General features: G+C 48.8%; 1 protein-coding gene across 15 annotated transcripts in view; it reads left to right on the top strand.

The window, feature by feature from the left end:
- Positions 1–17772, top strand: part of LOC146196490 (eukaryotic translation initiation factor 4 gamma 3-like) — a 111758-nt gene that overhangs the window by 14351 nt on the left and 79635 nt on the right. For 4 of the 15 annotated variants that reach the window (XM_084598234.1, XM_084598232.1, XM_084598233.1 and 1 more), the window contains exons 1-5: positions 8546–8867; positions 9967–10007; positions 11620–11645; positions 12293–12484; positions 17459–17551. In XM_084598234.1, the coding sequence (XP_084454360.1) occupies positions 8713–8867; positions 9967–10007; positions 11620–11645; positions 12293–12484; positions 17459–17551 (507 nt within the window). In that variant the 5' untranslated portion in view covers positions 8546–8712. Of the gene's footprint in view, positions 1–8544; positions 8868–9966; positions 10008–11619; positions 11646–12292; positions 12485–17458; positions 17552–17772 lie in introns of those variants that run through there. The other 11 variants (XM_084598237.1, XM_084598235.1, XM_084598238.1 and 8 more) reach the window with 10 other exon arrangements.

The following is a 17772-nucleotide window of genomic DNA, read 5'->3' as shown; positions in this document are numbered from 1 at the left end:
TCGTTCCCAGCGATGTATGTTTATGCGATTGGCGTTCGCACCCCTCGCAACGCCCGAATATAAAACGTGCCCACTCGATGAGGTTTCCTCAAATAGCAGCAGGCCGCCAAAATGCCAAAACTGCAGCGCCAGAGGGTCCGGTTGTGCCCATTTCTACGTCATTTCCTGCTCTTGGGAATGGCTGGCCCCCTTTTCCAGTTTCGGTTCCAAAAACGACGGCTTTTGCGAGCAATTCCCGAAACACTCGCTTCAATTAAAAGTGCGATTTTTCTTTACAGCTTTATTTTCCTGTTCCTTAACGCGATCGTGAAGCGCCCAAGGATGCGGGATCGAATCCTGGCAAGTTAAACAACCACAGGTGTTCGAAATTTGCTGAGCCCTCCGTTACGGCGTCTCTCATAGCCCGAGTCGCTTTGGAACGTTAAAACCTCACAAACCAACCATAACGCGATGACGTCGGGAGTTTCGTGACCGGTGGGAAACTGGGAGATAGCCCGTTCTAGCGAAGTCGAGGCGTGCCTTTCGTTGCGGCCGTGTTCCGGAGCTGGTAATGGTGTTTTTCCTTTTTTTTTTTTTGTCCAACACTCGAGAACGGGTTTTTCCAGGAAAGAATCCCGGAGTTTTCTTATATATACACACAAAAGGCGCCGACTCCGTCGCGCGTTATAGTTTTACTGGAGTTAATGGTTGATAGACATCGCCGGCTGAAAACAGGAAGAGCGAAAAACTCCAGTCGTGAAGTTTTCCGGTCAAGCTGTTCCAGAGCCACCAATAGACTCGTCGAGGGGAGGGTTTTGCTGTTTAGCGCTATCGCCGAAATGAAATCGGACCCGATTGACCGTAATCGCACAGCGATGCCATGCCGTTGGGTAGATTTCGTACCTGAGGAGACAGAACCGGAAAAAAAAAAGAAGATAATGTGCGTCTTAGCTATTACCGAGCGGTATTCAAGCGAGCTCTGATCTTAGCATCGGCTCAATAGGTGGCCTGCAGTCGGTGCGGAAGTCGGAATGCTGTGCGTCCTCCTCCTTATTTGTTTCATCTGATGCTTTTGGCGATAGTGTTTGTGCTTTTGGGTAGGTTGCGCCTTGCGGCGCAAACTTGCAATTTTTAATTTTTGTTTGCTTTTCACACACCCCTTCTCTCCTCGTGCTCTCCGTTGTTTCTCCAGTGGGGCTCGGATTTCGGTCCTTATTTTCACCCCGCCTGCCGCGTTTATAATTGTAAATATATAATATTTTTTCTTCTCTGCCGCGTTTATAATTGTAAATATATTTTTTTCTTCTCTGCCGCGGAGAAATCTGAACCGCGTGCTGCGGCGCGCAGTCGCTCGAGGCGGCGTTGCATTTTCCACACGTCGCTTGTGGGTTTCGTGACACGCTGTGTTGAAATGCCCCTTCCTGTGGTTTCCTGTTCTCTCCATGCGTGTTTTGTGCCTCACATTTGCGATCTGTCAGAGGTCGTCCCGTTACTACCGGCACCTATCACCACTAAATAACGGTTCCCCGGCTTTCGTTAAGCGGCTCGTTCGATCTCCATTGTGAATTTTCCTCCTTAAACATTTATTCTTATTATTCCACACTTGCTTTTCTTTTAGGAGACGTCGAAAATTGTACCGAAAAGCTCGCGCTCTTGCACTGAAGTATTTGGAAACGTGTTGTGCGCTCGCCATGTCCGACTCCTACCGGGCTTTCTCCGATAACGCCGCTTGCTGGTTGCGCGCGTGATGGTGGTTTGCGCGACTTCTGTGTGCAGCCCTTTTCGGGCGCCTGTTCTGGGACTGAGAGGAGCGTCGCGTTGCGCGAGCTCATGTCGGCGGCCGTTGTAATAATTGCCAGCCTCAGCATGGCTGCCACCTGTTGGAAGCAGGTGGCCCCCTTTCTCCCTCTGCTCGCATCTTTTTTTGCGCGCTCTGAGCGGCGGACAGCCCCGGCTGTTTCGCTAACGCTCCGCCACCGCGAGTTTTCTTTGTTTCGTTTTCCCGCCATTTTCTTCTCTACGAGGATTTATGTTCGCGTTTTTTTTTTTTTTTTTCCTGTTTAGTCTCGCGCAGATTGGATTCTCTCTCGCAGGAGAAAGAAGTGGGCCGATCGTCGAATCTCGGTTATTTCCGCCTTTGCAGCGCACGATGTCTTGTGGTGAAGCCACTGGGGAAAAAAAAAAGAGAAACTAGTGACACCCGCTTGGTGCTTGAACCTGCACAGCGCAGTTCGCGCCTCTGTCGTTGGATAGTAGTCGCTACTCTACACCTCCTACACAATGCAGTTCATGCCGTGCTTTGGTGTAGCACAGTACCAAGGGGGAACTGAACTCTGCACTGCGCCGCCGTGTCCGTAGTGGTTTCGGAAAAGAACGAGCCGATTAAACTCGTGACACTGAAATTTCACGCCCCCCCCCCCCCCCCCCTCTAAAATAAACGGTGGCCTGTGAATCAACCGGGTGGAATGTTTTCGAATAATCTGAGCAAATTAATTGTCTCTAAAGCGCGCCTAAGACGAGCTTTTCCCCGATTTTTATTTTTTTTTTTTGGTATTTCGCCCTTGTTGAAATTCCACTATCGATCGAACCAGAGAACTAGTGCCAATCATTCGAAATTTCGTTTTCCCAGGTGCGGCTGGTTGTGTCGTTGGGGGAGGTCTGCGGGCCCGGAGCGGTTTGTGAACTTTTTTTTTCTTCGGTTGAACTCTGCAGCTTTTGCGTCGTCTTTCTGGATTCCGGCGGGCGTACCTTTGCCGTCTGTGCTAAACGCTTAAGGTGTAGTGTGATCCACGCGGAGGTTACGCAGTTCTGCAGTGCTGAGAAAGACGCGACGTGCGCTTTTTTCAGTCACTTTCGTAGATGGGCGAAGAGACGCTGACATAACTCGCTGTGTGTGCGTGTGGCGGGGAAGGTGGGTGCTCAAACGCTTTGTCGGATCGTCTCAGTCACGCGGGAAGAAGGTTTATCCAGTAATCGTGCCCACAACTGCAGTATCGCCGCGGTCGTCTCGCGTCATTATATTCCGCTGTCTTTGAGTAGATATAGGCGCTCGACTACTGACTGAGCCGGAGGACCCGGGCTCGGGCTGCCGTATTTCGATGTCAAAAAGGCGCCCGTGTGCCGTTTGACGTCGGCGCGCGTCAAGAATCCTTAGGTAGTCCAGATATTTCTCTACGGCGGCGGTGCCTTGTTTCACACCCACCTAGTCCCGTTCCTTCCCAGCGTTGGCGCAGTTGTGGTGATACCACTCGGTTCGGGGTTACTTATACAACTTGATTTCTATTCTTTGTATTATTTCCCGTGTAATCGTTCTCCGAGAAGTGAACCAGGTTGAGATCATTTTCGTTTCACGCCACTGGAGAATTTGACCGCGCCTTTGGCCTTTCGCGCAGTGGTCGCACGTGCAGTGCCTTTCTTGTCCGTGCCCGGTACGTGCTGACTGATATCTTCTCTTTACACTCTCCACCTTCCACTATGTTCTTCTTGCCGTCTCGCTTGTGGGGGACCGGAAAGGTATGCGCGTGGTCTTCGTCGGTCGATCTTCCGGGTTGGTTCCCTCAGTGGTGCAGTGCACGTGCCTCGTTGCCTGCCTTGCCAGACCCTGTTCGCACCTGTTCGTGGCGTCGTTGTACAGGGGAGGCGGGAGACACCGCGCTTCGTTTGTGGAGGAAGAATGCGGGCACAACAGCGCGGGCACGAGCCCTGCGCTTACCTTCAGCGCCTCGCGGCTGCCCCCCCCCTAAACTGCGAAGCCGTGTTTGGAGAGAAGGCGGGACACGACAGGCTGCTACCGCTCACCTGGCTGTCGTTGTCACCGCGGACGCCCGGTGGATTTTCGCCCTGTGCGTTCGGGCCTCCCCCCCCCCCCCCCCCCTTTCTATTCCGTCGTTTTTACCTTTTCATCAGTTTTTCCCGCCGCTATCGCCTCTCCTTTTCGAGTCCTTTGCCCCTTCGGGGGCAAGGAGGGTTGTTGCCAGCCTCGTGAGTTTTCGTTTACCCGCATTTTGTTAACTTCATCTTTTCGGGTTGTAAACACTCTCGCCCCATTCGTTTTTTTTTCTTTATTTTTTTAGTTTTCGTTGCTTCCTCTCGGCGTGCGTTTTTTTTTTTTTTTTCTTCTTCTCTCACCTTCACTGTCGCTTTCGCGGAGGGCGCTGCTCGCGGCTTCGCGCGGTTTGCGAGGAGGGTACGCGAGCCGCGGCGCGGAATGCGTTGACCTTTGAGCGCGCGCGTTTGGGGCGGTGCACTTTCTGGTGGCCGTGGTGCCGGTGGCGCCCGCACTGCGCTCACCGCTCTCCGACCGTTGCCGCGCTCCGCCGGCGTCGCCGCCGGTTGTTGCTTGCGTTCTGGCCTCGGATTCCGGTGCTTTTCCCTCCTCCTGCGACGATGATATGTGCTGTTGAGTGTGTTTATTCCGCCGTGCAGTGCGATCACTCACAGTGCTCGCGCAGCAAGAAAATAAAAGCTCGCTCTGTATCATCTCACAGTTACGTGTAGTGCGTACACTGCGTGCACGTGCTATGTCTGTTAGCAGTATGCGCACGAGCCCAGCCATTGTCATAACTCACCCCCGGCTTGGCGCGCAACGAAAAAGGCAACCGAAACACGTCAACGACCGCGGGAAGCAGTCGTGTTTTCGATCAATGGCTCACTGTGGAACGTTGTGTTGTGGGCCGGCCAGTTTCGAAAGGGAGCACCTCCTCAATGCACTGATTCACTTATCGTGAATGGGCTACTGCGTAAAACGACGCCCCCGTCGTACACGAACTGCGCAACATGGCTCGAAGTGTTCGCTAGATTGATTGGTGGCTCGAGAGTTAGCTCGTGGTCGCACATTATGCGCTGAGGGGGAAAACATAATATCGGAAGTTTGAACTTGGCCAGATCGATAATACCGTCCTAAAGCACTGTTCGAATTACCCGCGTCGACTGTGACGTCACGATGTGGTGTCAATTGGGAGTCAGGCATAAGGCACGGTTCTTGTTCGGCTTTCCGTTCGAGTACTTTCCTGAAAGCTCTGAAGATCGCTGAAAGCACTAGAGGCTTTCAGCGATCATAGCGGCCGCTACTTCGCCGCGACCCGCTTTCGCCGTGCAGGAAGAAAAAAAAAAAAAAGAAAAAAGAAAGCAAGCACTACCGCACCGGCATGCCATCATTTTCCGGAGCACGCGCCTTCTCTTGCAATCGGGGGACTGGGCTGACCGGCTGGCCGCTCTTCGGCCTGCTTGTTGCGCGGCGAGCACGCGCTCTGCACGTGCCAGTCTTGCGATGACGGTTGCTCCTTTCGCTTGCACCCCTCTCCCCATCTCACGACGAAGCGCTGTTCGTAGCGGCTCTCTCCCGGGTTTCGCAGCCCTTTCTCGCCGTGGACCTGGACGTTCGCGGCGTGTTGTTGGCGGCGACGGAGTGTTTTTCTCTCCACCGGCGTGTTGGTCGTCGCCCCCCGGCCCGGGCGCTGCCCCAAAGTCCGCTACCGCCGTCTGAGGCTCGTCTGCCGTCGCTTGCCTGCGCCGCAGTACGAGCGAACCGAGGGGCCAAGTTTTTGATGAGCATGGTCTGGGAGGTTGATACATCGTTGTTTATTCTTGCCGCCATAGCTGTGTTTTCTTGGTGGAGAGGGAACCCCCCCCCCCCCCCCACACACACACCAAGTTGTCACCTGGTGGTTGTCACGTGACCAAGCGTGGTCCGTCACGGAAGCATTTTTGGCTGTCTGGTTTGAGGCGCGACGTTTCGTGTGTCATGAATCCTGGTCGAAGTGGCAGTCTTGCCGTTCTGCGTTTTATCAGGCTCATCTTCCGTCAGTTAAGCAAGAGCGGCCAGTTGATTGCTCTTTTGACCAAGCCTTTGCACGGCACTAAGGGCCACGGTTAGGGAGCCTACATGTAGCGCCTAGGGCCATGATATTTGTCAAGCGCCGCATCGCGGGGAAAGAGTCGCAGGGGTGTAATGTTTCAACTCCGCTTGCCGTACAGGAGGGGGATCGAGGTGCGGGCCCCTAAGAAAAGCCGAACCCACGTTTCGCGGTTCTCTGATTTGCGACGCCTGTACATGCACTTCGAGAGACGACGAGCGAAACGTTTTCTAGTCGCCGTGGTCTTATCTTATCCTTCATCTATCGCGATGTGCGTTTTTCTCTCGCATTCCAAAGTGTCCGTGAGAGACTAGAGAGACTCATTTAGTATCTGAGGGAGAATAAAAAAAAATAACAGGAAAGAAGCCAAAGAGATTGAACATCACTTTCATAGAGCGGCAATTTATGCTCGGTGGGCGGCCTTGGCGTGCTATCATGCTAGCCATCCTCGGCGTGCTATGCGCTAACATAATCCGGGACCGGATTGTGTTTACAAATCCTGGCCGATACAGCACATACGGCCTTTCTTATCTCGGTTTGTGTACGTATTCGTTCTAATGCGCGTGTGTGGGAGAGCTTAGAGTTGTAAAATTTTGTCTCCGGAGTTGCTCTCGCAACATTACACGAGAGTCGATAAAGCAATTTAATACCCCCCGCGGAAAAAAAAAAAAAAAATGGGGGCTTCTCCGTAACGGAATTTCCTGTACGGTCATTTGAGAGATGACGTCAGAGACCACTGCCAAATTTGAAATTGTCCAAAGACAGTTGGCCCATCCTGGAAATGAATTAAGGTGGGCGGATTATAAAAAAATTGCTGGAAACCTGGCGTTCAATATCGGAGGAGACAAAAAAAAAAAAAAAGCACGCCGAACGGCCAGTGCACCGAACCTTCATTCCCAACAATTTGACATGCTCGTGTTGCATGAGACCATGTCGGCGAGATCGATGATTGCATCGGTTGTATGTCCTACTAAGCCAGGATTTGTAAATTGGCAACCTTATATAATCCATAGTGAAAAGTCGTTGGGAAGGGCAGCGTTTTCTGAGTATCGAGAATCTTATCGGCATGGACTCGGTTATCTTTTTGTCAGCTTCAACTTATTTTGCTCGCAGAAAATCTTTGTGCATTTGCCACATATTGTGCATCTTTTAAAATTTCATTGTTTGCTGGCCAGCGAGACCGTTCTTTGTAACCATATGGGTCCATTGTTCCATGAGATGGTAAGGCCGTTTCACCTAATCAATATTATCGTGATTTGCTACGGTAGTTCTCTTTCAGAGTATATGGCACTGGGTTATCATGTGTGCTGTTTTCTTTATCAAATTTGTTTTTCTCGGAAGAGTGCAGCCTAGTGGATTTATAAAGGCGGCTGCCTCTTCTCGGAAACGTCTTGGCGCGCGCTGGTGGAACGGTGGTGTGCCAGTGGTATGCCCCCTCCCCCCAACCACACCAGTTGCCCGTGGGCGCCGGAAATTGCGCGCTGCTGTCGAGCCTCAGTTTTCGCGGCTCCGGACGCTGGTTGTTGCTCTCTGGCCGGATCACGAGGAGAGAGGGAGTCGAAGAGGGCGTGAGCTCCTGGCGGGCGTCGTGTGGTGACAGAGCCAGCGGACCGATTGACACATCGCTGCGCTCACTTCGCCACTGCGCTCGGTCGGTCGTTTAACCCGTCCGCTGACGAAGCCCCCCTTCCCATGTTTTGCTACAGCGGCGACGACGAGCGTTGCCAGAGCTGCGGCCTGTTTACATTTTGGAAGGCGCTGCGTAGTAGTAGCAGCTGGCTGCGCCGCATTTCGGGATGTTTTTACCCTCGGGCCTGTGCGAAGGGGGGTCTGGAGAGGAAGAGAGTTGCGGCCGCTTTGTTGCACCATCTACTTTCTTTGACAAGCGGAGCAAAGGTTCCCGACACCGTTCGCCGGCACGGCGCGTCCACATTCGGTGTTGTCAGGGCGTTACACTGTAGAACAAGCGCTGGTGCGACCCGCCTTTGTCATTGCCTCCTCCTCAATCGTAATCGTTACTAAGCGGCTGCCGATTGTCTCGAACGTCGTGGTATCACACCTTAGTGTGTCAAATGCGTGTGCCACGCGGGCAGTCCGAGTTGGTTGGCCGCTGTAGCTATCTATCTATGTTCGTCTGATTGAGATAGCTATCGCGTAACGTCAGCTCGTTCGATGTTTCTCGCGGTGTAACTGATCTGTAAGCGCATTACGCGCGCGTGAACTGGAGCTGCCCATTTGTGCTTCGAGTGAGTAGAATGTGCGACTTCGGCATCGAATACTCTTTTCTCATTGCTGTAATTCGGTGGCGAAATTCCTCGGCATGCCGATCCGCCTTCGTTCCATTCCTCCCCTTTCCCCACGCGATGCGGGTCACTCACTAGCGGCGTCTGAAATCATCGTAGCGCCTGTCGTGCCGGTACGCTGCTGAGGGCGAGGAGGCGGCGGTCACCACGCGAAGAGAGCGCTTGTGCGCGCGATGTGTAAAGATGGCATTCCTCGAAGGCCGCCGCCGCCGAAACTCGCCCGCCCGCGCGCTCTCGGGCATCGGTCGAAGAAGCGCCGACGCGCCGCGCTTGACGTCATCGGGCCGCCCTCTCTACGTCACGGGTTGTTGCCGCTGCTTCGCTCGCCGCCGGCAGCGCGCGTTGGCGCAGGAGCTCAATCGCCGGTCCCCCTCTCCCGTGCAGATTTGCCGTTGCTTTCTGCTTGCTGTCGTGACGGCCGCGGCATTGCGGTGTGCCACTTGGTTGCGGTGTTCCACGGCCCCGGGACCTCGTGTCCGTTTCGTTTGGTGCGTTCGTTGTCGCTGCAAACAGCAGCACCATGTCGTCGTCGCATCTTGGATTGCTGCCGCCGCGCGAAGCAGCAGACGTCTCGCATGCGTTTCGCTAGGAGGAGGCGGGGGCTGCCGGCCGCGGCGGCATCGCCCTCGGCCTTCGTGACGACGATCGTCGAAGGAGACGGTGCTGGCGGCGACGAGAGCGGCGCGAGCTTCTTCTTGGCCGACAGTTCGGCTTCTGCTTCGTTGTGGACGCATCCTTTTTCACTTGTGGTTCGCTCGTCGCGTGCAGCCGATACCGGGTTTCGGCGTGTTTGCAGCCCGTGGGGTTGGTTCCAGAGAATACAACCGATATGTGCTCTCATGGCTTAAAAGTGAAAATGCGAGGGGGGTTTGAAGGAAAGGGAGGGAGGGTGGGGATTGCGCACTGTACAGGTCACTGCCACGATTGGTGTTTGTTTCGTTTTTTTGAAGCGATACATCAGCTACGCCGTACCGGATAATAAGCCAACGTCAGCGGGAAACGAGGGCGGTGCTCGTGAGATTGTATACTGTTCGGGACCATCTCCGCCTTTCGGCCGTTTCTTGCTTCGCCGGATGTAATGCGCACATTTGATTGATAATGATCTCCTGCTTTGTTACGTTATTTGAAATTTGGTGTGTTGGAGAAGGAAACCTGAAAGGTTTTGATAAATATGAGGACGTTGAAAAGCCTCTTGGGCTGCCATTTAAGACGGAGCGTGCTAGGTGAACCCTCGTGTGTGTCGACTTCTTTTTTCTTTTGTTTAGTTCAAGAACATTAAATCCAAATTAGGAGTTTTAGGATAGTACAGGTAGTTGTGATCCTCACTAGGCTGTTGTACATTTCAAGTTTTGGACAGAGTACACGGTGCAGAAAAGTCGTTACTATAAAGCACATCATTTCATGCTTTAAACTTCAGAACTAGGGGAGAATAGATTTTCGAACATTTACGGCCGGCATTTTTTCCATACCATTTTTTCCCCATCTTTTAGTAATCTTGAAACAACATTACTGAACAAAAGTTTTCCTATTAATGTACACGAAATTAAGTTGTCTTCAGTGCATTCAAAGTTTTGTTTTGAGAAACACATTGGCTGTTTTTTGCAGATTGCTGTAGCACACTTTAGCAAAGGCTGAAGTTCAGGCTTCAGTAAATTCATTTTAGAATCTTCCTTACTTTATTCAGCTCGTGTCTGCCGAGTATTTCCACTGTTAAACAGCTTACCTGTGTATAAAGTTTGACAATTTTTATGACTTAAGAAGTGTGCTTCCCGAATGCACTTTGCCATTTGTGTACCGTGTGTATCATCCTTGACTGCTTCTTCAATCAGTATACAGCACAGAACACAGAATCCAGTGCAGGTTTCTCGAGGTGAGTGCACCCGTTTTCCGGCTTCTTGCTAAGCCCGGTGAAATGCTTGCAAGTTGTTGTTGGTGTAAAGGATCTATTGAAAGCTTTATTTTGCCTATACCTTGTGTGGCTCGACCACAGCAGCCAGAAGAGAACAGGCGGAAGCATAATGGGATGTTCATTGTTTGCATCTCTATTGTATTGGGCATTGACTACAGGAAAGTCTAGTTTCAACCTGCTACCAGACGTTCTTTTTTTCTTTAAAGAATTATAGACATCCAATTGGTAGCCTGTTTTATTCTTTTGTAGTATTGTGTAAGGCCTTACTAGACTTAGATCATATGCTAGTTTTCTACGACCGTTAAATAACTTAATATCAAATCCTTTCTTGCCTATTTCACTTTGGTTTCAACAATAAAGCAATCTCAGGACATCGGTCGAGTGTACGTCACGGGAAACCGGGATATAATCTCTCCCTGTCACAATGCTGAAGCCAGCTTGCCTTGGGAGCAGGAACGAGTGAAGAAGTACGGCTTACGTCGCATTTTTAAAAAAAAATTCCTCACGTGATTTAGGTTTGACATCGATATTATTTAGCCGTTGCTTGGCTGTTGAAAGCAAAACTGGTGAAAAAAAAATTCCTCACGTGATTTAGGTTTGACATCGATATTATTTAGCCGTTGCTTGGCTGTTGAAAGCAAAACTGGTGAAAAAAAAAAGCTCAATTATAGATCTTATAGTCGTACGAAAACCACGTAGTGATCCGCATACAGTAATGTCTTACGTAATACAAACAAACAGAAAAATTCAGCCATAATTTGGTGTATACGTTTTTTAGAAAGCTACGCTTGCAGTAATGTGTTTCAGTAACAGCTAGTAAGAAATGTTCGATGATCATTTGCAGGAGCAACAATGAAATTTGCCGATTTTCTTTTTTGCTTGTCCTGCAGGAAAGCTGTAAAATCTAGTAACCACACATCCCTATGTGGAACATTTCTGCATTGGCCTGGCATGAAAAATCCGTGAAGCAGCTGGCCATCAGCATAACCAATGTTTAGTTTTGTTGTGGTGTGACTGTCCACCTTTATTGAGAAATTAGTCTTTGAAAGTTTATACAGCCTGTGGCTGGAATCACAATGCATTGAAGTTTATACAGCCTGTGGCTGGAATCACAATGCATTGAACAAAATCACACTTAAAAAGCTGCACGATAAAAGTAGTGGCTGCAGAAAGTAGTACTCTGCATTGTTTTAGATACTGACAAAGGTGGGAGGTACAAAAATGGAGTGCCACCATTGCTTTCAGTATCATTTGATTACACATGCCCTGCCGTATTTCAGGAGCCAGTGAGACCAAGGCTTGTCTGCCGATTCTGGTACACTACATTTGCTCAATGGCCTTTGTCTTCCTTGAGCATACAGTCAGGACTTAAGGTTGTGTATAGGTTGGTTTGGATGATTTCCGAAGGGACCTGTACTTGTCGTCTAAAGGATACCCCAAGCGCGATATTTTGATTGTTGCTAATGCTGGGAAACTAGAGGAGGTGACTGTTAAGATTCCTTTTTTTAGATTGAAGCTTGATTGTGCTCCCTTACTCTTTTCTTTCTTTGCCTGTGTTGCCGATTGAGCACAGAAGACTACAGACTGCAACACGCCTATGTAAGTGTTGGATTCCTACTCCCTCTCAGATGTTACATTTGTTTTCAATGCGAGAAGCTAAGTTAAACATGGACAAGGTATGGCCGTCTGCGTTGAATGGGTCTTAGGTACAAGTACATTTGTGGGTCGAAGGATATGGATCGTGCTTTGGCATTCTCTGTTGCCCAAATTGTTATATGCATATGGAAGTCATGCTTGCTTCTGTCCGTGCAAGCAACATTTAGCTTGCATTATATAGATGACAGAAGAGCTTGATTTCGCAAGCACGAGTCATATTGTCTGAAACAGCATGCTGTTGCACCTACGTTGCATTTTTGCGCACTTGTTGCTAAAGTGGGCACCAAATATGGAAATTTGTGGAGAGATCAGAGGGGTGAGCTTTAGGAGTATGTGTGTCATTGTTGTATTTGGAATGTTAGACTGAAATGCATGGGAGAACTTGTCTTCAATTTCAGTTATAGGGAGCTCTTTTTTTTTTTTTGCCTGTGTGGAGGGGAATAGTAGTGGCAATTTGACTACTTAAAGGTTACCCATGTAAATAGAACTGTGAATTGGAGGCATTTGCATGATTCGGTCTATATTTAGTGTGGGCTGTCGTAAAGCACAAGTATGCCACTGTTTGTCTTGGTGCTGCCTCTTCTCCTCAGTCCTCTGCGCACGTGCAGCCGCTGTCACGAGGGGGCGTGAGCAGCGCTGGCGCCGCCGGGGCCCATGAGATGAGCAAGCAGGCGCTGGGGTCACAGCCGCCCCCTCCGGGTGGGCTGTACCTGGCCCAGGGGCCATCACCTCTGGGGCAGGGACCCCCCCAGCCACAGCAGCCCCAGCACCCGGCCACCATGGTGAGAAAGAGGGTGCACTCTTTCTTCTCTTTACAGGAAGAGAACGACAAAGGAATCAACTCTCTTGCAGCTGTTTGTGGGACTGGCAAATTTCAAATGAGGCTCCGAGTCGTACAGAAGGCATCACTGTATTTATCTCTGAAAATTGTCCTCAGCTTTACTTGCAAAAGCTGTTCATGGGAAAAAGCACATGTGTCACTGGGTGAATGCCACCGGGTTCGAAACTGGTCCTGGCTGCCACGTTTCGATGGACGCGAGACTGTAGCATCACAATGTCGGTACACACGATGTCCGTGCTTAAGAACCCGAGGTGGTCAAACATTCAGAGGCCCTGCACTACGGTGCCCTTCGTAGCCTCTCACATCGGTATGTTAAACCTAAACTAAAGAACACTGCAACCGATGCTATCATGTTTTTGTTTTGTTTTAATTACAAAAGTTTACATTAGACCTTGTTCATGTTTAAAATGGTTATCCTGTAGAAATGGACTCCAAGGGCTTCATTTTTCAAACTAAGCAGCTGCTTTCCGGCATAAATGCTATGTTGTTGGGGCTGCCACGGCGAACATTTTGTTGCTCTGTTTACATGTTATTTACTCTTTCCTTTCAATCTTTGGGAGGTATTTTAGATAGTGTAGAATAAATAGGGCTATCTGTCGACACAAGTAACGCATGTCCATGGTTGTGAACAGGCTAAATTGAGGAGGCACTTTACTGTGGAAAGCCTTGCTGTTTGTTTAAGGGTAATGACAGCGACAGAAGATAGTTCACTGTGGAAGCTTTTCTGGTTGCTTTTATAATCAAATTAAATTTTAAGCTCAAGAATTTTGATGGATCGGTTTGTGTGGTATGGTCTAGTTTCATATCCTTTTTTGTCTCGACGTAATAAACATCACAAAAAAAAAATGCTGGTTTTGTTTACTGTTCAGAGGAGTAATACAGTGCAGCGTGCGATGACCCATAGCTAGCAGTGCTGTTTATTTTAAGTTGTATTGTACCATAGTTCAAATGAGCCTTGGCAGAAACGACTCAAGTCTGGATCAGCTGGCTGCTTTGCACATACACTCCTGTGAAGCTTGATCAGACCAAGTAGTGCAGTTTGAATTGACAAGAAATTCGAATGTTTGCACTTCCAAGGCGCCTGTATGCTATGCGATGTCATTGCACGTTAAGAAACCGCAGGTGGTTGAAATTTCCGCAGTCCTCCACTTCGGCGTCTCCAGGTTGTTAGCAACTGGGAATCGTTGGGGAAACTTCATGCACCGGGAAAAATCAGGGGAATGTCAGGGAAGCCATCAAACATTTCGTCAAGTCAGGGAAAATGGCACGAGACATTCTGCAGTGCATTTACATTTCACTTTGCATAAAGCGGTGTGTCAAGAAACACGAGCGCAAACGCATACTCGTACGAAGTGGCACGAATGCAAAAGAAAACAAATGACACTTTGATCATGCCAGCCAATGGGAGATTCGAAACTGCGCGCTTGAAAAGCGCATCGCGTGAGAGCTAATCGGTGAACGGCCTTCGGAAAACCGGCACGCGCCAGTCCGCTTGAGCAAAGCCATTTTGAGATGGCGCAAATTCTGCATGAAGAAAACAGTTTCAAACTAAGCTCAAAATGGCAGTGATCTGCCGGTTGCAACGCCCGCGGCACGTGCAGGAAGTTCGAACAAGTTTATTTTTTTTGGAGGGGTATTTCGTGACGTTAAGAATTTCCTGGCTTTGAGTGCAGGCGCTTGAAAAGATAAACATTCAGAAAATGTTTTTCTCAATTTTTGACCATTTTCGATGGCTCTAAGACTCGCGTCTACCTTTAATTAACACTACGGCTGTTATATTAAAGAATTTTCGATACTGCAAGTCTTCAACTAATTTTATTTTCCAGGTGACTGCTCATTTATCCACAATCTGAGAGTTTGCAACTTAGACGCAGTTTCCTTTAATGGCCGCTGGTGCCGCCTCTATTATGCACCTAGGGTGCCTCAATGCGAGGCACTCTGTATACGCCCGGATTTTGACCAATGAAAATCGCTGTTTTTTTTTTATATATGGGGCTTATAGGAAGTTTCCCAAGTGGTAGTATCAAAGAGCTCTGCTGAGGCTAAGATCGATGTGGTTTTAATTTTCAGTAAACTTTTGACGTTTTTACCGGCTATTAACAGCCCTTCACTATTGTAAAATGCAGAATATAAATAAATAGCTTTTTGTTGGGAACTATTCGTCTATGCTCATTATTATCAGCAGCTACATTTTTTAGCCTCTTCTTCAGGGAACTTGAACTGAAATAGTAAGGGAAAACGTGGAAAAGTCGGTGATTTTAAAAATAGTGGTTTGCTAGACATCCTGGTCTCAGTCGCTTTGGGACCTTAATACCCCTGTTACACGGGCGTTTTCAACGGCAGTTCAGTTGGCGGTCAGTTTAACTGAACGGCAGTTAGCGATGTTACACGGCAGCGCCAACTGCAGTTGAAATCTCAACTGCGGTTCAGTTCAACTGAGGTCGGCGGTCCCAGTTGAACCAGTCAACTGACAAGGTGGCTGTCAGCGGACGCACCGCATCGACCGAGTCGGCGGCATTTCCAACCGCTGTGCGTTCTAAAATCACATGAAAGGTTGCTGCCTTAGCTAACGCAAGTCCCAGCCTGCAACTTTAAATACTCAAACGAGTGTCAAAACACAAGCGCGCGAAGCGGCAGCAAAAAGCGACGATTAAACAGCGAAGCCAGACGCACCTCAAATGGATTGACTTGGCTTTGTGTCGAGTTCATTTGTTCCATACTCGAAAAAGAAAACTCGTGCAAAATGTGCAATTTAATAATATAAAGTGTGCAAATGTTGTACAAAGTAATTTATATATGAAAAATAAAGCACTTTTTTTAGTAAGAATTGCTTGCATGTGGAGGATCACGTGATTCTGGGGGTCAACTGAGGTTCGCGATATGTTCCGTGTAACTACAGTCGACTGCCGTTCAGTTCAACGTCAGTTGGAACGCTGAACTGTGATTTAACTGAACGGCAGTTGAAATTGTCCGTGTAACACGGGTATAAGCCCCATAAAACCAATTCAAATGTTTGCAGTTCGAATTCACAAAGTTTTCACATTGGCACGGGCAAAGGAATTTTATTCCTTTACTATTGGTTGCCTCACGATAATATATGTATATGCAATGTGTAGCTCTTTTGTGTACAGGTTTAGAGCGATTGTTAGGTTTCATCTGTCGGCAGTAAAAAAGTTGCAACAGTTTGTTGTAGAGAGATTGGCTCTTGACTTCAAGCATTCTGCCTAAAACACGTGGTTTACTGATGCACTATTTGAGTGCAGTTTTACCCGAAATATCATTTTTTTCATCATATCATATGACTGTTATTTAAATGGCTAACACCAAGGCAGTGGTTTTGGAAGCCTTGAATACTCCTATGGTGACCATCATTTTGTACTGTGGTAATGCCGCTCACCACAGGGCTCCACTAGTCTTATACAAGTTGTAATTATTCAATATTCTGGGCGTTGGCAGCACATACAGACGGATGAAACATGTCTTCGGGAATGTGGCTATACATTGGTAAAGAAAGAAAAATGCCTTCTTATGAGAACACGCCAAAGCGCAAATTGGTCCTTGAGTTGAATAGTAGCACGGAATGGGGACAGCACTATAAAGCTACACCTGTGACGTGATGTGATTGTGACATGTCTGTGATCTGACTGTACTAACTTCATCCATCCCTCTCTCACAACTTTTATATCCACTCACCCCTTTCCCCCATTGCAGGGTAGCAAACCGGTTTCTTTTACGGGTTAACCTCCCTGCCTTTCCTCCTCCTCCTCTCCAACAAAAAATTAAGCCTGTTTCAAGAAAGCGAATATCTTACGTTTTGAGATCGCGCGCCTGGGCCAAGCACGGTCATAGAAGTGTCAGTCTGCCCCGCCGGGGTGGCGCAGTGATAATGGTGCTCGACTACTGTGCCAAGGAAGCGGGATCGAATCCCGGTCTCGACGGCTGCGCTTCGATGGAGGTGAAACGAAGTGGCGTCCATGTGCTGTGCGATGTCAGTGCACGTTAAAGAACCCTAGGTGGTCTAAATTTCCGGAGTACTCCACTACGGTATCTCTCATAGTCCGAGTTGCTTTGAGACGTTAAACCCACAAACCAAAATGAGCGACAAGAGGCCTGCCAGTACCAGTGCTGCACCTGGCGGCCGCATTATGCATAACGGTCACACTAAAGAGCCACTCCTCGCTGCACCGTTGGATAATTTTTCTTCCACCGTAGGCTCACGGCTGATCGCTAAAAAGGCCTGAAAATCGGAAAAGCGATTAAACAAGAAAAATAGTGATTGTTGAGGTGAATATTTAGCACATGGCTATTGAAAGCATATGGCTTTTGAAACAAATGCTTGTTAGCATTTATTGAGTATAATTTTGTGATAAAGTGCTTTTTATTCAGTTCAAAGCCAGTTATCTCAAAACATCACTTTTTGTGACAAGTAACCCATTTTCTTGGCAACCAGTGGCGCTAGAAGCGTTTTTGCCTTGTACCTAATGAACACAGGGCACACATACATGAGAGCTATCGATGTTAATGCAGATAATTTTCTAGTGCAAGGTCATGCTTATTGCCCATTTTGCTCTGAAAATGAAATCGCAAAAAAAGTCGATATACGACGGACTTCTGAATGATTCTGGCTCAGTAGAGAGATCAATGAGCTACCAGTCCCACTTTTTTTAGACTTGGCAGATCCTGAGGAGAAGGGTCGGGTTTGTATATGGCCTACCCTGTGTCAGCTGTGGTGTTTTAGACTGGGCAGATCCTGAGGAAAAGGGTCGGGTTTGTATATGGCCTACCCTGTGTCAGCTGTGGTGTTTTTGTGTTCTGTGTAGGGTCAGTGAGAGTGGTAAATGTTTTCACAGAGAAGGATGCTGATTATTGCATTTTGCATGACTGACCGGTTATTGTGACCTCTGGCTCTTGGCAGCATGTGGGGCAGGCATACTACCAGCCAAGGCAGCCACAGCAGGTGCAGCAAGGCCCTCCACCACAGCAAAATCCCCAGGTGGTACCTCCTCAGGTGAGCCCCTGGCAGTGCTTTTATTATAAGAGGGGCAGAACACGTTGGAGGGGCCAGGTCTGCTGATTTCTTAGATCAGTATGCAGCTGCTGTTAGAGCATGTATCATTCAGCAGCTGTTCTTGAGCTCGTGTGTGCTTTTGTGGACAAGTATTGGGCAGGGTGTAATACACATGCTTGCAGGGGTGGAACTGCTGGGCTATTGGGTGCCATTTTGGTAGA

This window comes from Amblyomma maculatum, chromosome 3 (assembly GCF_055883805.1).
Source record: "Amblyomma maculatum isolate TAMU_Amacu chromosome 3, ASM5588380v1, whole genome shotgun sequence".
Lineage (NCBI taxonomy): Eukaryota > Metazoa > Arthropoda > Arachnida > Ixodida > Ixodidae > Amblyomma > Amblyomma maculatum.
This window is presented reverse-complemented; position numbering and strand designations above follow the sequence as displayed.